The sequence below is a fragment of the Pangasianodon hypophthalmus genome, chromosome 28 (assembly GCF_027358585.1).
Source record: "Pangasianodon hypophthalmus isolate fPanHyp1 chromosome 28, fPanHyp1.pri, whole genome shotgun sequence".
Lineage (NCBI taxonomy): Eukaryota > Metazoa > Chordata > Actinopteri > Siluriformes > Pangasiidae > Pangasianodon > Pangasianodon hypophthalmus.
The window spans coordinates 17,095,863-17,118,665 of NC_069737.1; the positions used below are offsets into that span (position 1 = coordinate 17,095,863).

Below are 22,803 nucleotides of genomic sequence, written 5' to 3' on the forward strand. Positions count from 1 at the left end.
CCTTTTTTATGTTAATTCCCACCATTCCCTTTATTTCATTAATTCTTGTTATTCCCATTATTCCTGTCATTCCCATAATTCCTTAAATTCCTGCATTGTGATTATTTCCTTCATTCCTCTGGTTTCCTTTTTCCCCATTGTTCATTTCCATTTTTGCCATCATTATCCTTATTCCTTATTGGAAGTGAAGCACAAGGGAAGGATATTCAGGTTTATCTAAAGCCCATAAATTTGGAGGCCAAACAATTTGTCAAGAATTTAGGAGTCATTTTGATCATTCCCATTGTTCCCTTTACTCTGCTGCCCACGTTTCCCTTTATTCCCACATTTCATTCCCATTTTAGCTTAATTGGGGAATGATGGGAATGAAGTGGACGACAGTAACACTAGGATAATATCCTGTTATTATGTTTGACTCCTCCTACAAACACACTGAATAATCACAGCTGACTCCACCCACCACCACACACACCGGACGTGGCCCCGCCCACTTATCACCACTCTCGGTGCTGTCATGTGAGCTGTAATCAACAGGAAGTGGAGTATAAACTAGTTTAAACTAGTTTCAGTGAGTCATCACACAGTCTGTGTTCACATTTAATCCATATTTATTCTCCTTCCTTTCAGGGCGCCATTTTAACCACGCTGCTTGTTACCAGGAACTTTTCAGGTATGACTTCTACCTGTGTGTGTGTGTGTGTGTGTGTGTGTGTGTTCCCTACATTTTCTTTCCCTTTGTTTTATTTTTACTCTATATTCTGTTAAAAATTTCTTCCTTAGTTCTTTAGTTCAGTAAGACATTATGTTTTTTTCTTCCTCTTGGTTGTTGTCCCTCCTTTTTTGGTGGGCGTGTCTCTGGAGGTAAGATTGATTGGATCTGAAACTTTCTGACCAATCAGGTGCATGGGATTTTGAGTGATGCAATGGACTGCATGGCAGTGAAGAGATTACATTCAAAAAGTGTATTTATATAAATTATTATTATTATTATTCAGAGTAAAATTTCAGCTGTTTATTATTATTTCAGTTTCTGCTTTCTGAATGGAATCTTACGGAATGTTTTCATCTGGATGAATCCGGAAGAGAATGTGATGTAGTTTATATCAGAACAACACAAACAGCTCTCTCTTATTTACACCTCGTTATTAATCTGCCTGTTGCATGTCTAACGTGTGTGTGTGTGTTTAAAATACTGCTGTATTAACATTCTTATTTTAATTTAACAGCAGCTAAGAGTTTGTTGAACAAGAAGCCGGACAGTGTGAAGGTGTGTTAATATTAATGTTAAACACTGACAGTTACACAAACACACAGTATTTTTATTAGAATTATTTTTTGCTAACAACTGTTCCTGAGTTTTTAATATTTTTTGCTACTTCTGAATCAGTTTATTTTTGTATCTGATTTTATTTTATCCATTTCTCTTTGTATTTTTCCGTGCGTTTATTTGATCACTGCTCGTTATTTATAAAAAAATTTAATTCTTGGCTAATATTAGCTAATAGCTAATGATTTATTGCTAACATTGAGACATTCCTGATACAAGTCTGTGAATATTTAGTCATGCTGAGAACTTTATTTCTACGTTTCACTATGAGCTGTTTTTGTCATTTATTTGGTAAAAGTTATTTCTGAATTCTTTATTGCTGGTAATTAAACGTTGCTCATTTCTGGGTTTGTTGCTAATAAATTTCCATTTGAGAATTTTTTTGCTGTGATTGTGATTGTGCAGTCAGTGTTGTGTTTGTTTGTAGAATCTCTAGTAGAAAGTTTCAGTCTTTCTGCGTTATTCTGTTTTTCTCCTTTCACATTTCCCTTCATTTCCCTCATTCCCAGAATTCCCAGGATTCCTGTTCTTTATTTCTTTTTCTGTGTTTGCTTGTCTGTTTCATTGCTCTGTGTAAAACAGGTTTTTCCCCTGATGCCCCTACAGGTCAACAACAAGACCAACAAAGACACAGGCTCTGCCCCTGCACTGGTACACAGCAGACTCCGCCTCTTCCAGCATGACATCACTGTGTCCAGCTTCTCATGATTACTGTGGAGCACTATGTGTATATATATATATATATATATATATGAATCAGGAAATGAAAGCTGAAATTCTGATCTTTCATCTCATATTCATCTTTTGATCTCAAACCCAAAACTGACCTAGTGTTCCAATACTTTCAGAGGAGACTTTACATATGTATATATTATAATTATTAAGATATATTCAATAAATAAATACATACATCGATCAATGAATTAATAAATATTAATTAATTAATGACATCACTTCCTCTATGTGTGTGTGTGTGTGTGTGTGTGTTAGGAACCTCAGACGACTGTCATCCACAATCCAGTGGAGAGAAACAAGGTCCGAGATTTTCAATTATTATTCATCATATTAATGTTTACATTCAGCATCATCATCGATTTTACACACACACACCTACACACACACACACACACACACACACACCCTCAGTGTCCCCTCTGGAGGGTAGGCAGCATGTGTGTGGTCCTGAAGTTTCCTGAGCTTTGTTTTTGTTTCAGGAGTCAACAGAGAGCAACAACACCACCATAGAAGATGAAGATATAAAAGGTGTCTGTGTCTGTCTTTCTGTCTGTATCTGTCTCTGTCTCTGTCTCTGTCTGTATCTGTGTCTGTGTCTGTGTCTGTCTGTGTCTGTGTCTGTCTGTGTCTGTGTCTGTCTGTGTCTGTGTCTGTCTGTGTCTGTCTGTCTGTGTCTGTTTGTGTCTGTCTCTGTCTCTGTCTCTGTCTGTGTCTGTTTGTGTCTGTGTCTGTCTCTGTGTCTGTCTCTGTGTCTGTCTCTGTCTCTGTCTCTGTCTCTGTCTGTGTCTGTCTGTATCTGTGTCTGTCTGTATCTGTGTCTGTGTCTGTGTCTGTCTGTGTCTGTCTCTGTTTGTGTCTGTGTCTGTCTGTGTCTGTGTCTGTCTGTGTCTGTCTGTGTCTGTGTCTGTGTGTGTCTGTTTGTGTCTGTCTCTGTGTCTGTCTCTGTCTCTGTCTGTGTCTGTCTGTATCTGTGTCTGTCTGTATCTGTGTCTGTCTGTATCTGTGTCTGTCTGTGTCTGTGTCTGTGTCTGTCTGTGTCTGTGTCTGTTTGTGTCTGTCTCTGTGTCTGTCTCTGTCTCTGTCTGTGTCTGTCTGTATCTGTGTCTGTCTGTATCTGTCTCTGTTTGTGTCTGTGTCTGTCTGTGTCTGTGTCTGTCTGTGTCTGTGTCTGTCTGTGTCTGTGTCTGTGTCTGTTTGTATCTGTGTCTGTCTGTGTCTGTCTGTGTCTGTGTCTGTCTGTGTCTGTCTCTGTTTGTGTCTGTGTCTGTCTGTGTCTGTGTCTGTCTGTGTCTGTGTCTGTGTCTGTGTCTGTCTGTGTCTGTCTGTGTCTGTGTCTGTGTCTGTCTGTGTCTGTCTCTGTTTGTGTCTGTGTCTGTCTGTGTCTGTGTCTGTGTCTGTCTGTGTCTGTCTCTGTTTGTGTCTGTCTGTGTCTGTGTCTGTCTGTGTCTGTTTGTGTCTGTGTCTGTCTTTCTGTCTGTCTTTCTGTCTGTCCGTCTGTCTGTCTGTATCTGTCTTTCTGTCTGTGTCTGTTTCTGTGTCTGTCGGTGTGTGTGTGTGTGTGTAAAATTGATTGATTGATTGATTGATTTTTGTCTCTTTCTGCCCCTCAGCCTGTCAGGTTGTCAGTAAAGGTGAATAAATAAAAATCTGAAGCTTTTCTTCTTTAAAAGCTGAAATAAAAGATTTATAAACTATTTCATTTACATTTTAATATTTTAATGTGCTGTCCATAGTAAAGCCAATAAAACTGTGTGTGTGTGTTTCAGCTCGAAAGCAGGAAATCATTAAAGTCACTGAGCAGCTGATTGAGACCATCAACAATGGAGACTTTGAAACTTACTCGTGAGTGTGAAAGCAAACACACACACACACACACACACACACACACACACACATACTGTTTTATTTTTATAGTTCCTGCAGTATTTGTATGTTTAAATGGAGTTTAGGATCTACTGTCAGTGTGACTGGAGACTATGTACAAAATTTTATTTTGTGTGTGTGTGTGTGTGTGTGTGCGTGTGTGTAGTAAGATGTGTGATCCTGGTCTGACATCTTTTGAGCCCGAGGCTTTGGGGAATTTGGTAGAAGGACACGATTTCCACCGGTTCTACTTTGAGCACGGTACTGAACCATATAATCCTTAATAATAGTAAAGATGAGCAATAATTAGGCATGAGACGATACACTAAAGCCACAGTAGAGACGTATCCTGATGCGGCTTCATGAGACGATACTGACACAAATAAAATATGAAATTTATTACATTTCTTTTGAAATGATAACAAATCGAACCACTGCAATATCAATACTTTGTATTGTGAGATTTATGAGAGCGATTATCCCGTATTATTAACGTGTTATTTTAATCTTTTTCAGTTTCATAAATGTATTTCATGGCATCATTATTAACATGGAAAGATTGTTTGGTGGTAGTTTGTGCCTTAAATAATACATTTGTGTCATCGCTGCTCCTACTGCTCTCTAACATCTACCTGAAATGCACGAACGTGTCACACTTACCAATTTAACTGTACAGAAGAGAAAAACAACTGGGATTTTTATTTTATATATATCAAGCACAGCACACTGGCATTGATTTTAACCACGATAGGAACCAGAGTGCATGAATATACAGTAGCTACCTTCGGATGGCTACGGATACACTACGGATCCGCTGTGAATCCTGAACAGAGTGGAAATGTTGAGCAGTGGTGTACTACGGGCCGTTTCAGTATTATTTATTCCAAGTTCAAGCAGGCCGTTTGAAACAAGGCTGTGGATCTTATGTTTGAAACATGTGGCATGACACTTCCTTTTGATTAGCTTATCTTTTGGACTATTACATAAGCATACTTTAAGGCAGTTATGTTCTTGCTTGCAAACTTCCTGCTCTCTATGCTGCTGCCTCTGCTGCTGCCGCATAGCGTGTAAGAAGAGGTAGAGTGAATATTGATATAATGATCATAATGAACATTAAACAGAAATATCGCGCCACATGATATGAAATTTGTTTGACCAGTATATTGTATTGCGATATTAGGGACAATGATATTCTGTCTCATGCCTACAGTGGATATTAAAATTCTACACACCCCTGTTAAATTGGCAGTTTTTTTCTAATGTAAAAAAATTAAAGTAAATTAAATCATGTGAGAACTTTTCACCTATAATATGAAATTGCAACATATAAAAATCAAGGGACAAGCAACCAGAAATGGGAAAAAAGAAAAAACTAAAAACTTCCAATACCCAGCTTGCATAAATGTGCACACCCTTACAACTGCGAATGTGGCAGTGTTCAGAATCAACCAATCACATTCAAACTCAAATACTAACTAGTGAACACCTGCCATCAATTAAAGTGATTGATTAACCCCAAATAAAGTACAGCTGTTCCTGTAGGATTTTCCTGACATCTTGGTAACATCCAACTGGACAAGCCATGGGCCACAAAGAGCTTACAAAGCAGGCACAGGATCTAATTGGTGAAAAATATCAATCAAGGAAAGGTTGCAAAAAAAATTTCCAAGGCATTGGCTATACCATGGAACACTGTAAGGACAATCAACAAGTGGAGAAAATATAGCAAACAGTGACATTACCAAGAACTGGACCTCCCTGTAAAATTCATGAGAAGACCAGGAGAAAACGGGAGGCTGCCAAGCGGCTTACAGCAACGTTAAAAGAATTGCAGCAATTTCTGGTAAGTACTGGTTGCTTCCTACATGTGACAACTATCTTCTGAATTCTTCATATGTCTGGGTTACGGGGTAGGGTGTTCATTCAGTGTGCAGACAGCCTCTGCCTTGGATTTTGAACATTTTCTTGGGTCACGCAAATGTGGACATATTTATCTCATTTGGTCGCAGCTACCCTTCTTCCTATGAGGTTGGGTGGCAAAACAGAAGCTTTTATAAACCAAAAAAACATCCAAACCTGGCTAAAGTTTGAAAAAAATGCATCCAATCTCCCAAAACCATGTGGAATAACGTGTTCCGGTCTGAGACCAAAATTGAACTCCTTGGTCATAATACCAAAAGATATGTATAACACAAAAAAACAGCACATCACCAAAAGAACACCATCCCCACAGTGAAGCATGGTGGTGGCAGCATCATGCTTTAGGGCTTCTTTTCTTCAGCTGGAACTGGGGCTTTAATCAGGGTGGAGGGAATCATGAATAGCTCCAAATACCAGTCAATTTTGGCATAAAACCTTAAGGCTTCTGATAAAACACTTAAAAAGAAGAGAAACTTCACTTTTCAGCATGACAACAACCCAAAGAACATCTCCAAATTCATAAAGGAATGGCTTCACCAAAACAAGATCAAAGTTTTGGAATGGCCCAGCCAGAGTCCTGATCTAAATCCAATCAACAGTCTGTGGGGTGACCTGAAGCGGGCAGTGCACAGGAGATGCCCAGCCAATGTGACAGAGTGCTTTTACAAGGAAGAATGGCAAAATATTGCCAAGTCAGGATGTTCCAGACAGATTGACTCTTACCCAAAAAGATTGAATGCCGTGATAAAATCTAAAGATGCTTCAACTAAGTGTTAGTTTAGGGGTGTGCACACTTACGCATTTCCCCTAAAATAATTCATATTGTTTTTCACTTTAATTTATAGATAGCAGTTTCCCAATAACGGTAGAAAAGGTTCTGACATGATTTAACTTGGTTCAATTTTTTACATCACAAAAACCTACCATTTTACCAGGAGAGTGTAAACTTTATGTATCCACTGTAATAATAATAATAATAATAATAATAATGATGATAATAATAATAATTTGTACGGAATAACACACCTGAGGCAGTGCTGTTGTACAAACATAATCCGCGTCGGGGTGCTGTGATGAAGTGGAGTTACTGTTACCACCCGGAAGTTGATTATTTTCCTATAACAGCATGTCCTCAAGTGTTTTAAGTCTCTTTTACCACAGCAGTTTTTCCAACAATTACAAGTTTCTATTTATTAAACGATGACACATCATACTTTTTAGCTATTGACAGTTACATGTAATGTTGTGGAATGTTGATGATGCTCCTGTTCTAGACCCTAATCACTCTTTCTCTCAAGATCTCTCTCTCTCTCTTTCTCTCTCTCTGTGTGTGTGTGTGTGTGTGTTAGCTCTGTCGAAGGGCACTAAACCGGTTCACACTATCCTGTTAAACCCTCATGTCCACCTGATCGGCGAGGACGCTGCGTGCATCGCATACATCCGTCTCACACAGTATTTAGAATCCGGCCGTCCGAGAACCGCTCAGTCTGAGGAGACGCGAGTGTGGCATCGCCGTGACGGGAAGTGGCAGAACATCCACTACCACCGCTCTGGAGCACCCAGTGCCAAGTACCAGTAACTAATCACCAATAATCCATTATTAATAATCAATAATCAATCACCAATAACTAATAATGAATCATTAATAACCAGTAATCAACTCTGTTACACTCCAGCTGCTCACACCCTGTCCACTGTCTGTATAAAACACTTAGCTCTGTGTGTGTGTTGCAGCTGAAGTGAGCCAGCCTGTATATGATCAGCTGGAGGCCACGCCCACTGCAGCAACCCACTGCAAGCCCCTCCCCCTCATTAACATATCACTGCACGTGGACCAGAGATTTGAAAAAGATATCACAATCACAGTGTCTCTCTCTCTCTCTCTCTCTCTCTCTCTCACACACATACACACACACACACACACACACACACACACACATACACACACACACGTAATGAAAATGATGAAAGGAAGGTGTGTTTTTACCAATTAATTTTCTGTTTTGCTTATAATGACATGAACATAAATCTGTGTGTGTGTGTGTGTGTGTGTGTGTGTGTGTTGTGGTGATGTACATATGTTATTGTTAAACAAATTACAAACCAAATTGTCATACAGAAAAATACAGAATTATAGTTAAGGCTTTGTTTACACACACACACACACACACACACACAGTGTTTATCAATGCAATTATATACATTAATAAAAGTGTATACGCTGTGAGAATGTAGCATAAAGAGCACATGAGCTGTGCATGCAGATTATTATAGACCTCATTAATATTCATGTTAACTAATGTTTATTCATATCTAATCTTAATGTTTATGGGTCCAAGCACATTGTTTTTGTTAGAATTCTTCTTCCTATTATTATTATTATTATTATTATTATGGTTGTTGTTGTTGTTGTTGTTAGCAATAGTATTTGTAGTATTTTTCTTTTTCTGTGTTGAAGCACAGTGAGGAGTAAAACTGTCAAGTGTAGAAATGTAGCAGGACAGCGACGTGTCCAATCTGATCCACACAGCAGCTTGATGGTGGTGCTATAGAGCAGGATTTTGGCCATTTGGCTCCACCCACTTTAATTGTGAGTTATTGTTACCTATGCTGTATTTGGTTTATGACATCTACAGATCATGTAGGTAAAAATAATGAAAAGAAATTTGATTGGCTGAACTGTACGTACATGGCAGTGATATTGGGGACGTAGCTCTGTAGCCATCTCTGATAAAAAAAAATTAAGTCATCCAAAAGAACAGAAATGACAAACTGGGGTCCATTTATGGATCAGTGCTTGGACCCCGGTGATTGCTGCTCATTCCTTTATTTATATTAATTTACATTTCTCCTCATGTTTATTTATTCTTATAAAGATCTTTTATATTATTAACAGCTTCCTTTTCCTCGTGTACCTCCTGCAGTGCATTATGGGTATTTATTTATTATTTATAAATAAAATAAATAGGGGTATTTATTTTATTTATTTATTATTTATTTATTTACTTATTTATTTATTAATATATTTATTTACTTATTCAAGGTTGTTAATGACATCACTGTGTACATGCTGTGTTTAATATAAAGTGTGATTAAAGCTGATTGGTTATTGTGTTATACTGGCACATGGCCTGGGTTTAATTGTTTAGGTGATGACGTTATCAGTGATGTCATAACAGAAAGGTCTTCCTCGAGGAGAAACCTCATCACTGCTGACTATGCCAATCATCACTGTTTTAGGGTATTACTATTATTATTATTATTATTATTATTATTAATTGCTCTGCTAAAACCTCACTATAGAGAAAATAGGAAGGGTTAATTTATCACCATGACAACGTTTAGCGATTTAACATTTAAATTAAACTACAATAATAAAGTTCTGATGTGAATCAACTTGCCTCAGTCTGTGAGAGAAACACCTGTCTGTCTGACTGTGTGTCTGTGAGAGAAACACCTGTCTGTCTGACTGTCTGTGTGTCTGTGAGAGAAACACCTGTCTGTCTGACTGTGTGTCTGTGAGAGAAACACCTGTCTGTCTGACCGTGTGTCTGTGAGAGAAACACCTGTCTGTCTGACCGTGTGTCTGTGAGAGAAACACCTGTCTGTCTGTCTGTCTGTCTGTGAGAGAAACACCTGTCTGTCTGACTGTGTGTCTGTGAGAGAAACACCTGTCTGTCTGTCTGACTGTGTGTCTGTGAGAGAAACACCTGTCTGTCTGACTGTGTGTCTGTGAGAGAAACACCTGTCTGTCTGACTGTGTGTCTGTGAGAGAAACACCTGTCTGTCTGTCTGACTGTGTGTCTGTGAGAGAAACACCTGTCTGTCTGACTGTGTGTCTGTGAGAGAAACACCTGTCTGTCTGTCTGACTGTGTGTCTGTGAGAGAAACACCTGTCTGTCTGACTGTGTGTCTGTGAGAGAAACACCTGTCTGTCTGTCTGACTGTGTGTCTGTGAGAGAAACACCTGTCTGTCTGACTGTCTGTGTGTCTGTGAGAGAAACACCTGTCTGTCTGTCTGTCTGTCTGTGAGAGAAACACCTGTCTGTCTGTCTGACTGTCTGTCTGTGAGAGAAACACCTGTCTGTCTGTCTGACTGTCTGTCTGTGAGAGAAACACCTGTCTGTCTGTCTGACTGTCTGTCTGTGAGAGAAACACCTGTCTGTCTGTGTGACTGTGTGTCTGTGAGAGAAACACCTGTCTGTCTGACTGTCTGTGTGTCTGTGAGAGAAACACCTGTCTGTCTGACTGTGTGTCTGTGAGAGAAACACCTGTCTGTCTGACTGTGTGTCTGTGAGAGAAACACCTGTCTGTCTGTCTGTGTGTCTGTGAGAGAAACACCTGTCTGTCTGTGTGACTGTGTGTCTGTGAGAGAAACACCTGTCTGTCTGTCTGTGTGTCTGTGAGAGAAACACCTGTCTGTCTGTCTGACTGTGTGTCTGTGAGAGAAACACCTGTCTGTCTGTGTGACTGTGTGTCTGTGAGAGAAACACCTGTCTGTCTGTCTGACTGTGTGTCTGTGAGAGAAACACCTGTCTGTCTGACTGTCTGTCTGTCTGACTGTCTGTGTGTCTGTGAGAGAAACACCTGTCTGTCTGACTGTGTGTCTGTGAGAGAAACACCTGTCTGTCTGACTGTGTGTCTGTGAGAGAAACACCTGTCTGTCTGTCTGTGTGTCTGTGAGAGAAACACCTGTCTGTCTGTCTGACTGTGTGTCTGTGAGAGAAACACCTGTCTGTCTGACTGTGTGTCTGTGAGAGAAACACCTGTCTGTCTGTCTGTGTGTCTGTGAGAGAAACACCTGTCTGTCTGTCTGTCTGTGTGTCTGTGAGAGAAACACCTGTCTGTCTGTCTGACTGTGTGTCTGTGAGAGAAACACCTGTCTGTCTGACTGTGTGTCTGTGAGAGAAACACCTGTCTGTCTGACTGACTGTGTGTCTGTGAGAGAAACACCTGTCTGTCTGACTGTGTGTCTGTGAGAGAAACACCTGTCTGTCTGACTGTCTGTGTGTCTGTGAGAGAAACACCTGTCTGTCTGACTGTGTGTCTGTGAGAGAAACACCTGTCTGTCTGTCTGTGTGTCTGTGAGAGAAACACCTGTCTGTCTGTCTGACTGTGTGTCTGTGAGAGAAACACCTGTCTGTCTGTCTGACTGTGTGTCTGTGAGAGAAAGACCTGTCTGTCTGACTGTGTGTCTGTGAGAGAAACACCTGTCTGTCTGACTGACTGTGTGTCTGTGAGAGAAACACCTGTCTGTCTGTCTGACTGTGTGTCTGTGAGAGAAACACCTGTCTGTCTGACTGTGTGTCTGTGAGAGAAACACCTGTCTGTCTGTCTGACTGTGTGTCTGTGAGAGAAACACCTGTCTGTCTGACTGTGTGTCTGTGAGAGAAAGACCTGTCTGCCTGACTGTCTGTGTGTCTGTGAGAGAAACACCTGTCTGTCTGACTGTCTGTGTGTCTGTGAGAGAAACACCTGTCTGTCTGACTGTGTGTCTGTGAGAGAAACACCTGTCTGTCTGTCTGTGTGTCTGTGAGAGAAACACCTGTCTGTCTGTCTGACTGTGTGTCTGTGAGAGAAACACCTGTCTGTCTGTCTGACTGTGTGTCTGTGAGAGAAACACCTGTCTGTCTGACTGTGTGTCTGTGAGAGAAACACCTGTCTGTCTGACTGTGTGTCTGAGAGAGAAACACCTGTCTGTCTGACTGTCTGTGTGTCTGTGAGAGAAACACCTGTCTGTCTGACTGACTGTGTGTCTGTGAGAGAAACACCTGTCTGTCTGACTGTGTGTCTGTGAGAGAAACACCTGTCTGTCTGACTGTGTGTCTGTGAGAGAAACACCTGTCTGTCTGTGTGACTGTGTGTCTGTGAGAGAAACACCTGTCTGTCTGACTGTGTGTCTGAGAGAGAAACACCTGTCTGTCTGTCTGACTGTGTGTCTGTGAGAGAAACACCTGTCTGTGTGACTGTGTGTCTGTGAGAGAAACACCTGTCTGTCTGACTGTGTGTCTGAGAGAGAAACACCTGTCTGTCTGACTGTCTGTGTGTCTGTGAGAGAAACACCTGTCTGTCTGACTGACTGTGTGTCTGTGAGAGAAACACCTGTCTGTCTGACTGTGTGTCTGTGAGAGAAACACCTGTCTGTCTGTCTGTGTGTCTGAGAGAGAAACACCTGTCTGTCTGTCTGACTGTGTGTCTGTGAGAGAAACACCTGTCTGTCTGTCTGTCTGTGTGTCTGTGAGAGAAACACCTGTCTGTCTGACTGTGTGTCTGAGAGAGAAACACCTGTCTGTCTGACTGACTGTGTGTCTGTGAGAGAAACACCTGTCTGTCTGACTGTGTGTCTGTGAGAGAAACACCTGTCTGTCTGACTGTGTGTCTGTGAGAGAAACACCTGTCTGACTGTCTGTGTGTCTGTGAGAGAAACACCTGTCTGTCTGTCTGACTGTGTGTCTGTGAGAGAAACACCTGTCTGTCTGACTGTGTGTCTGTGAGAGAAACACCTGTCTGACTGTCTGTGTGTCTGTGAGAGAAACACCTGTCTGTCTGTCTGTCTGTGTGTCTGAGAGAGAAACACCTGTCTGTCTGTCTGTCTGTCTGACTGTGTGTCTGTGAGAGAAACACCTGTCTGTCTGTCTGACTGTGTGTCTGTGAGAGAAACACCTGTCTGTCTGTCTGACTGTGTGTCTGTGAGAGAAACACCTGTCTGTCTGACTGTGTGTCTGTGAGAGAAACACCTGTCTGACTGTCTGTGTGTCTGTGAGAGAAACACCTGTCTGTCTGTCTGACTGTGTGTCTGTGAGAGAAACACCTGTCTGTCTGTCTGACTCTTTATCTGTTGTATTTTGTCTCTAAGGATTTGAAGAAACAGAAATCAGATGAATGCTTTGATAAACATTTTAATTTCAGCCGCACACACACACACACACACACACACACACACACACACAGTGTATAGTGGTTAATGCTCTATAATAAACTAGAACACATGCTGTTTATAGAATTTATATTAGAATTCTAATAATCAGGTGTTAATGAGAATCACAGTGAAACACAGCAGCAGGTTAAAGTTACACACACACACACACACACACACACAGTGATGTTCTTGATTAAGGGAACAAATAAATAAGTGATTATGATGTCATAAACACAGTTTAATATTTGCTACTTTTTTAAAACAACAAACTCTCTATGCCCTGTTACAATACTGTCACACTTCCCCTAGTCCACTTCCCCTAGTCCACTTCCCCGAGTCCACTTCCCCTAGTCCACTTCCCCTAGTCCACTTCCCCGAGTCCACTTCCCCTAGTCCACTTGCCTTTAAACCATGTGCTATCTTAAGGCATTATTTATTAGTTTGTTAAATGAGTGTTGAGTCACTGTAGACTTCAGCACATCTTACCCAATCTCAAAGTTTCAATTTTCAAAATGGCAGATTTTTATTAGCAGTTAGCTTGTTGGCTAGTGATACACACTTCTGAGAAGTGAAGGGAAAGTGGAAGGGCGTGTCTTAAACAGTATTAAAACAGGGTGTGAAGTACACAACAAGCAATGATATAACACTACGACAAACACCGACATAGAGTGAGACAGGAACAGCAGACAGACAGACAGACAGACAGGCAGGTGAGTTTAAATACCATGGATATAATAAGTTATTATTACATGACTGGTGCTAATCATGCTAATGCTAATTTCACTTGCAGTGGTTAATGTGGTTATTATATACAGGTTAGCATGATGATGTCACTGAGTGATGATGTCACTGAAGCGAGATGCAGGAACACGATTAGCTGACTTTTTATAAATAACAACACACAGCATTGTTATAATGTGAATGTAATAGGGAGATAGTTACCATGACAATAAACGAGTGATGAAAAAAGGACAAACATCCTGAAAGTTTCTCAGTGAGGACATTGTGTCACTACATCATGGTTAGCATCATACTAATCAAGTTAAATTAATCAATAAAACACTGGCTAACTGTTCAAGTAAATCTAGCTAGGGTGTGTTTCAATAAGCTAATCAGTAATATTAGCTTATCCCAAATAGCTAGGTAGCTAATATCTCCACAATATAATAAATATGCTAGCTGGTTAGCATTTCAGTGAGGTGCTGTCCTTAGAGTAGCTAACCATAAAGAACTAGTGAGCAAACAGTTTAGTTCCTTTTTTCTGAGAGTGTTGCTTGTTTGGTTCCTTCTATAATGATGACATCATCAGGGAGTGCCACAGTCACATCTTTAACTTGGAATTTTTTTTAACTTCACCCCAATCAATTTCAGATAAATAAATAGATACATAAATACATAAATAAATAAATAAATAAACAGAGTCTGCTCATGAAATGAACATGGTGGATGAAGAGGACATAAAACAAACATCAAAGCAGGAAGACCTGTAAAACAGGAAGTAAGGAGAGAGTGAGGTGCATTGTGGGATTGCTTGAGCATTGTTAGTGCAGAGATAGGAGAGGAAAAAAGAGAGGAAACGTTCATCATTATTCCTCTAAATGAAGCAATGTGATGCTGAAGGTCATCGTCACGGTGATATCAGAGGTCATATTCCTGTCCTATACACCCGCTTCCTCCATCCTGCACCCTTCAGCAAAGTGCACTTCAGAGAACTCTTGTTCTTCCTCCTCGCCCTGGGAAAGAGAGAAACAGGGTGAGCATGATGCTAATGTTAATGGTAAAAGATATTACATTGACAGCTCACCTGTGTGATGTCATCATTGGTGGTGGCCAGGTATGTGTCCAGATGAGTTTTTTCAAAATGTTTTCCAGTCTCGCTGACCGTCTCACTGACTGGCTTGCTGACCACTCGAACCACAGCAGCCTTGGACTGCTCAGTAAATATCACCTGAACAAGTTAGCCAATCAGAATAAAGAGCGTTAGCCAATCAGAATAAAGAGCATTATCTATGAAGACAGATGTAAACAATCACACGTACCTCTGTCTCATCCCCATCGCTCTTCACCACTGTTCTCTTCACTGCTCTAGAGTGGGCGCGGCCTTCTGTTCTGTCCTCTGCCGATGCACATCGTCTGACCACCGCCTTCTGACTCACCTACACAGGTAACACACATCACCACTTACCCACACACCTGCACAGGTAATGCACACCGCTACCACACACACACACACACACACTTCTGCACAGATCCGTTAAGGGTTGGGGAGTGGTGTAGGGTTACGCGGAATGATTTAAGCAAACATGAGGCCAACTCATGGTTAGTAACTCTCGACGTGATGCTACCACTATGATGCTTCGCAGTGGGGATGGTGTTCTCAAGGTGATGAGCAGTTGGGTTTCTGCTAAATGTAGCATTTTGTGCCAACGCCAAAAAGTTTAGTTTTGTTGATGACAGAAGTATCCAGGATTCCATATGGATCATCACTCTTCCATAAAGTCCAGTTATGTGGAGGGTTGAGTATTTGTGGTGTGTTTGGGTCATGTGGAGTGTTTGGGCCATGTGGAGCGTTGGAGCTATGTGGATTGTTGGAGCTGTGTGGATTGTTGGAGCTGTGTGGAGCGTTGGAGCCGTGTGGAGTGTTGGAGCCGTGTGGAGTGTTGGAGCTGTGTGGATTGTTGGAGCCGTGTGGAGTGTTGGAGCTGTGTGGATTGTTGGAGCTGTGTGGAGTGTTCGGGCCGTGTGGAGCGTTGGAGCCGTGTGGAGCGTTGGAGCCGTGTGGAGCGTTGGAGCCGTGTGGAGCGTTGGAGCTGTGTGGATTGTTGGAGCCGTGTGGAGCGTTGGAGCTGTGTGGATTGTTGGAGCCGTGTGGAGCGTTGGAGCTGTGTGGATTGTTGGAGCCGTGTGGAGTGTTCGGGCCGTGTGGAGCGTTGGAGCCGTGTGGAGCGTTGGAGCCGTGTGGAGCGTTGGAGCTGTGTGGATTGTTGGAGCCGTGTGGAGCGTTGGAGCTGTGTGGATTGTTGGAGCCGTGTGGAGCGTTGGAGCTGTGTGGATTGTTGGAGCCGTGTGGAGCGTTGGAGCTGTGTGGATTGTTGGAGCCATGTGGAGTGTTCGGGCCGTGTGGAGCGTTGGAGCTGTGTGGAGTGTTCGGGCCATGTGGAGTGTTCGGGCCATGTGGAGCGTTGGAGCTGTGTGGAGTGTTTGGGCCGTGTGGAGTGTTCGGGCCGTGTGGAGTGTTCGGGCCATGTGGAGTGTTGGAGCTGTGTGGAGCGTTGGAGCTGTGTGGAGTGTTCGGGCCATGTGGAGCGTTGGAGCCGTGTGGAGTGTTCTGGCCATGTGGAGCGTTGGAGCTGTGTGGAGTGTTCGGGCCATGTGGAGCGTTGGAGCTGTGTGGAGTGTTCGGGCCATGTGGAGCGTTGGAGCCGTGTGGAGTGTTCTGGCCATGTGGAGCGTTGGAGCCGTGTGGAGTGTTTGGGCCATGTGGAGCGTTGGAGCCGTGTGGAGTGTTTGGGCCATGTGGAGCGTTGGAGCTGTGTGGATTGTTGGGAGCCATGTGGAGTGTTCGGGCCGTGTGGAGTGTTCTGGCCATGTGGAGTGTTCGGGCCATGTGGAGTGTTCGGGCCGTGTGGAGCGTTGGAGCTGTGTGGAGTGTTCGGGCCATGTGGAGTGTTCGGGCCATGTGGAGCGTTGGAGCCGTGTGGAGCGTTGGAGCTGTGTGGAACGTTGGAGCGGTGTGGAGTGTTTGGGCCATGTGGAGTGTTGGAGCCGCGTGGAGTGTTCGGGCCGTGTGGAGTGTTCGGGCCGTGTGGAGTGTTTGGGCCGTGTGGAGCGTTGGAGCTGTGTGGAGTGTTCTGGCCATGTGGAGCGTTGGAGCTGTGTGGAGTGTCCGGGCCATGTGGAGCGTTGGAGCCGTGTGGAGTGTTCGGGCCATGTGGAGCGTTGGAGCTGTGTGGATTGTTGGAGCTGTGTGGATTGTTGGAGCCGTGTGGAGCGTTGGAGCTGTGTGGATTGTTGGAGCTGTGTGGAGTGTTTGGGCCGTGTGGAGTGTTCGGGCCATGTAGAGTGTTTGGGCCGTGTGGAGCGTTGGAGCCGTGTGGAGTGTTCTGGCCATGTGGAGCGTTGGAGCTGTGTGGAGTGTTCGGGCCATGTGGAGTGTTCTGGCCATGTGGAGCGTTGGAGCTGTGTGGAGTGTTCGGGCCATGTGGAGCGTTGGAGCCGTGTGGAGTGTTCGGGCCATGTGGAGCGTTGGAGCTGTGTGGATTGTTGGAGCTGTGTGGAGCGTTGGAGCTGTGTGGATTGTTGGAGCTGTGTGGAGTGTTTGGGCCGTGTGGAGTGTTGGAGCCGTGTGGAGTGTTTGGGCCGTGTGGAGCGTTGGAGCTGTGTGGAGTGTTCTGGCCGTGTGGAGCGTTGGAGCTGTGTGGAGTGTTCTGGCCATGTGGAGTGTTCGGGCCGTGTGGAGCGTTGGAGCTGTGTGGAGTGTTCTGGCCATGTGGAGTGTTCGGGCCGTGTGGAGCGTTGGAGCTGTGTGGAGTGTTCGGGCCGTGTGGAGCGTTGGAGCTGTGTGGAGTGTTCGGGCCATGTGGAGTGTTCGGGCCGTGTGGAGCGTTGGAGCTGTGTGGAGTGTTCGGGCCGTGTGGAGTGTTCGGGCCGTGTGGAGCGTTGGAGCTGTGTGGAGTGTTCTGGCCATGTGGAGTGTTCGGGCCGTGTGGAGCGTTGGAGCCGTGTGGAGTGTTGGAGCCGTGTGGAGTGTTCGGGCCGTGTGGAGCGTTGGAGCTGTGTGGAGTGTTCTGGCCATGTGGAGTGTTCGGGCCGTGTGGAGCGTTGGAGCTGTGTGGAGTGTTCGGGCCATGTGGAGTGTTCGGGCCGTGTGGAGCGTTGGAGCTGTGTGGAGTGTTGGAGCCGTGTGGAGTGTTCGGGCCGTGTGGAGCGTTGAAGCTGTGTGGAGCGTTGGAGCTGTGTGGAGTGTTCGGGCCGTGTGGAGCGTTGGAGCCGTGTGGAGTGTTGGAGCCGTGTGGAGTGTTCGGGCCGTGTGGAGCGTTGGAGCTGTGTGGAGTGTTCGGGCCATGTGGAGTGTTCGGGCCGTGTGGAGCGTTGGAGCTGTGTGGAGTGTTCGGGCCATGTGGAATGTTCGGGCCGTGTGGAGCGTTGGAGCTGTGTGGAGTGTTCTGGCCGTGTGGAGTGTTCGGGCCGTGTGGAGCGTTGGAGCCGTGTGGAGCGTTGGAGCCGTGTGGAGTGTTTGGGCCATGTGGAGCGTTGGAGCTGTGTGGAGTGTTGGAGCCGTGTGGAGTGTTCGGGCCGTGTGGAGCGTTGGAGCCGTGTGGAGTGTTTGGGCCATGTGGAGTGTTCTGGCTGATCCCCTAAATCCCTCTTTACTCGCTCATTGACTTTAGGTGGATGGTCTCCTCGAGGCAGAGGTGCGGTTCTCTCGTATTCTTTACATGTTTTGATTGCTCCTTGGTCTTCATGACACTTTTTGTTTAGGCTCTCTAACAAACTCTGGGTTCTTCCAAGAAAATATGTATTTATATTGAGATCATGTGACACTTTAATTACAGCCATGTTGACACCATAAACTAATCGTCACTGATGAAAACCAGATGGAACCAGAACTAAATTAGGGGATTTTATTTGTAAATGAATTTTGCTAATTATATTGTTTTTTCCCCAACTTCAATATTATAGGATTCTTTTGTGTAGATTCATAACATGAAATTCTGCTTAAGTCAATCTCAACTCCAGACTATAACACTACACAAAGCGGAGAAGTTCAAGGCAGGTGAATACTTATGCAACACACTGTAGAGTTAGGGGTAGAGGGTAAGGGTGAAATGAATTGAGAAGGTACCTGTGTAATGTGCAGGGTTCCCCGTTTCTCCATGTATAGCTCCTCAGTCTCAGTCTGTGGAGGAACATCAGCTTCTCTGTCAGCCTGTTAAGAAACACAGAAATCAGGAATACACAGAGGCACTGCTATAACGAAGACGTCCACCAGGGGGCAAACCTGATTAACACACACACACACACACACACAAGGGTTAGGGTTTGGGGTGAAGAAGTAAATAAAGGAAAAACCAGTGCAGTCGGGGATAAGTCATCTCTTTACAACAATTTAAACCAAGTGAGAAAAAATGACCCCAAGTCAACAAAAAGACCAATTTCCACCAAGTGAAAAAAATCAGCTTCACAAAGCAGCAGGTTAAAGAAATCATCATCATCATCATCATCATCATCATCAAAAATCAGGGAAGATGAAGCTGAACTCAGTGAGCCTCCTGAGGAAATGAAACACAGCCCAGAGCAAACACTTCATGATCAGAAACAGAAACAAAACACCGCTGTTCAGTCACCTCCAGTCTGACAAAACCCACTTTCATCATCACCCTGAGATCCTCCTCAACCTTAAACCATGCCTATACTATGAATTAAAATAAAAAAAAGTTTATAAAAAAATAAAATGTTTTATTCAAAGTAAAAACATTATCCAAAGAAAATCATAAGGCAATAACTAATTAAAACAGAGAACATTATCCAATTTAAAAAAACCTTAAAATAAAGACCAGCTCAAAACAAAGGACAGTTTTCTACAGTCACTTCACTTCCTGTTTCTGAACTTTACATGGAAATGGATTTTTGGAAGAATGTTTAACTAAATGGATGTGACTGAAGAACAGGAGTAAAGCAGAACCTCAGCTCTCAGGAGAACATGCAGCAGGACATTCATGCAAATAACACAATCATCAACCATCAGTCCATCTGGAGATATTTTACACCACGCTGGTTCCAGAAACAATCTTCTCTAGATAATTTTATGCAGCAAACAAAAACAATCTGATCATGCAGCAGAGTGACATTCTGAAAGTCAGAAAACTCCAACATGAGTGAACAATGAGTTTTAAATATGGAACATTTTTTATGAAGCAGGTTCTCGAGTGCAGACGTCATGACGTTAGAAATTCTGCTGATTCATCTAAATACAGAAACTAAAATGACTTCCTTGTGCCAGGAACTAGGAGAAGCAAAAGGTGAAGCTGGGGATAAAAATGGAGAGAAGGACCATGCTCTGATCTTACCCTCCTCAGATCATCATCATCATCATAATCATTCATAACATCCCCATGAGGAGGAGCTTCTTCAGAAGAACAAATGTAAGCTTGTAAACGCTTCTTCAGTCTGTGTGGCTCCTCTTTTTCCTCTGACTCTTCTAAAGTTTCCTGGATGACTGCTACTTCCATGCAGTCCTGGACAGAATCCTGGTTCTCCTCTTCACCGGTCTCAGATGTGCTCAGACTTTCAGCATCATGTTCTTGTGGTTTTACGCTAACACATGTTGCCCAGGCTACATTTTGTTCTAGTCCCAGTTCTGAGTAATCTGAGTTTGTCAAGAACATTTCCTGCTCTTCAGGCAGGTGGAGGGCACTCTGGAGAACCTCAGCATGTTCTTTCTGAATCTTCATGATTTCAGGCTCCTCAGCTTTGGAAAATGGTTTTGTGATTGTTTCATCATCACTTTTAGATCTTATTGACTCAGTGATCTCCAAGGCAACACCTTCACCAGTCAGCGGATTTTCCGTAGGAACCAGTTTTTGAAGTAATGCCAGAGCTTCAACGGTGCTTAAGGAGCATACAGTAGTTTGGTCAGATTCAGAGAAACTACGGCTGAATGAAGCCGCCTCTGAAAACTGAGATGGTGAATCAGACATAAAAGATTCTGACTGTGGACGTTTTGAGCTTTGTGACGTTGCTGTCTCAGGAACCTTGGTGAGAAGCTGATATGACTCTTGATCAGTGGTTCTCTCTGGTGCCCAAAGAACTTCCCCAAACTCAAAGTGCTGTGTGGCTCGGACTGTGTCTGGTGTTTGTGGAGAAACATCTGAGTGAGAAAATGGTGAAACATCTTGCTGAAGAATGCTGTCTTTCAGAATGGAACAGTCTGATGTGATCTTCTTTTCAAACTGGACCTCACGCTGCATTTCAGCATCTTCAGTGTAGATGTTGTGGGTTTTTTGAAGGTCAGGTTTTTGTTCTTGTAAAGAGAAATGTTGATCATCATACAGTTCCTCTGAAAGATATCTCGGTTCTAGAGATTCTTCAGGAGGTGAAGCGTCCTGGACACTTTGTATAATCATCTGAGGAGATTCCTCTGGACTGACACCTTCTGTTATTTGAGACACTTCATTCCAACCTTCTGATGGTTCCTGATTCTCCATGTTACCTTCATAATGACATGCTGAATCAAACTCAGCATGTTCTCCAGCTGGGAGCTGATGAGATTCAGGATTTACAAAAACATAATCAGACTCAGACGGTGTCCCTGTGAGGTCTGGGGTTTGCTGTGTCCAGTCCTCTGGAGAAGCTCTCTGCATCATTTGGTCCACTGAAGGAGTAAGTTCCTCTCCAGGTCCCTGATTATTCTCAGTGAGTTGCAGGACTTTGTAAGCCTCAGATCCAGAGAGATGAGACTGTAGAAACTCTGAGGAGGACTTCTCACTTTCTTCCATGTCACTTTTCTCATACACAGGAGAACGATCATCAGGTGGAGATTCTAGATGCTCCTCAGCATGTCCTCGTGACATGTATGTCAAAACCTCAGCTTGGTTTGAATGCCAATCTGTTGAAAGCTCATGTGAAAACTTGTCAATGGCAGACTGACTGAAGTTGAAGAAGTATGGTTTTGGAGCTTCTGCTGCAGGTGAGAGACTCAGGACATTGTGATCTTCAGGTTCACTCAGAGCCTGATCTGCATCCTGATCTGCAGCTGAGAGCTGGATGATGAAATGCAATAGAAAAAAGGTTTATAATAAAGCAGATGGAAATGGAGATCGGAGGTCATTTGGAGGTCACTGTAGGATTTAGACACTGGGCAATCTCGTAAATTCACACGCCGGTGTTTAAAGTAACTTTTCTGCAAACCGTCATGAGTAAAAGTGAAAGTGAGGGACAGAAACCCAACTGCAGTGTTAAAATGTCTGATATTAAATGCAGTGAATTACTCTAGGACTCAAAGCTCAAACGGAAATGATTTACTGCACCCTCACACTACAAGCTGGTGGTAACCATGGTAACACGGTAACATTAACCAGCCTAGCTAAGTGAAGAGATGCTACAACTATTTCATTTAGCTGAATCATTCACATTTCAGTCCCCCCGCAACTAAACACACGTCTCAGTCCCGCCCACTAAACACACGTCTCAGTCCCGCCCACTAAACACACGTCTCAGTCCCCCCCCTACTAAACACACGTCTCAGTCCCCCCCCTACTAAACACACGTCTCAGTCCCCCCCCTACTAAACACATGTCTCAGTCCCGCCCACTAAACACACGTCTCAGTCCCCCCCCTACTAAACACACGTCTCAGTCCCCCCCCTACTAAACACACGTCTCAGTCCCACCCACTAATCACACGTCTCAGTCCCGCCCACTAATCACACGTCTCAGTCCCCCTCCACTAAACACACGTCTCAGTCCCGCCCACTAAACACACGTCTCAGTCCCCCCCCACTAAACACATGTCTCAGTCCCCCCCCTACTAAACACACGTCTCAGTCCCCCCCCTACTAAACACACGTCTCAGTCCCGCCCACTAAACACACGTCTCAGTCCCCCCCCTACTAAACACACGTCTCAGTCCCCCCCCTACTAAACACATGTCTCAGTCCCACCCACTAAACACACGTCTCAGTCCCCCCCCTACTAAACACACGTCTCAGTCCCCCCCCTACTAAACACATGTCTCAGTCCCCCCCCTACTAAACACACGTCTCAGTCCCCCCCCTACTAAACACACGTCTCAGTCCCACCCACTAATCACACGTCTCAGTCCCGCCCACTAATCACACGTCTCAGTCCCCCTCCACTAAACACACGTCTCAGTCCCGCCCACTAAACACACGTCTCAGTCCCGCCCACTAATCACACGTCTCAGTCCCGTCCACTAATCACATGTCTCATTCCCCCCCCTACTAAACACACGTCTCAGTCCCGCCCACTAAACACACGTCTCAGTCCCCCCCCCCCCACTAAACACACGTCTCAGTCCC

The 22,803-nt window shown here is 44.0% G+C and overlaps 2 protein-coding genes across 6 annotated transcripts in view; one reads left to right on the top strand and one right to left on the bottom strand.

Moving 5' to 3' along the window:
* camk2d2 (calcium/calmodulin-dependent protein kinase (CaM kinase) II delta 2) overlaps positions 1–9,241 on the top strand; it is a 23,693-nt gene extending 14,452 nt beyond the window's left edge. For 4 of the 5 annotated variants that reach the window (XM_053230749.1, XM_053230752.1, XM_053230751.1 and 1 more), the window contains 9 exons: positions 628–670; positions 1,227–1,267; positions 1,934–1,978; positions 2,318–2,362; positions 2,542–2,590; positions 3,673–3,693; positions 3,829–3,904; positions 4,092–4,186; positions 7,195–9,241. In XM_053230749.1, the coding sequence (XP_053086724.1) occupies positions 628–670; positions 1,227–1,267; positions 1,934–1,978; positions 2,318–2,362; positions 2,542–2,590; positions 3,673–3,693; positions 3,829–3,904; positions 4,092–4,186; positions 7,195–7,424 (645 nt within the window). In that variant the 3' untranslated portion in view covers positions 7,425–9,241. The remainder of the gene's footprint in view (positions 1–627; positions 671–1,226; positions 1,268–1,933; positions 1,979–2,317; positions 2,363–2,541; positions 2,591–3,672; positions 3,694–3,828; positions 3,905–4,091; positions 4,187–7,194) is intronic. The other variant, XM_053230750.1, reaches the window with a different exon arrangement.
* Positions 9,242–12,726: 3,485 nt separating this feature from the next.
* ank2a (ankyrin 2a, neuronal) overlaps positions 12,727–22,803 on the bottom strand; it is a 57,858-nt gene continuing 47,781 nt past the window's right edge. Inside the window, exons 44-48 of the mRNA XM_053230903.1 lie at positions 19,835–21,526; positions 18,610–18,693; positions 14,804–14,920; positions 14,569–14,712; positions 12,727–14,497 (exon numbers count right to left, since the gene is read on the bottom strand). Coding sequence (XP_053086878.1) covers positions 14,423–14,497; positions 14,569–14,712; positions 14,804–14,920; positions 18,610–18,693; positions 19,835–21,526 — 2,112 coding nt within the window. The 3' untranslated portion in view covers positions 12,727–14,422. The remainder of the gene's footprint in view (positions 14,498–14,568; positions 14,713–14,803; positions 14,921–18,609; positions 18,694–19,834; positions 21,527–22,803) is intronic.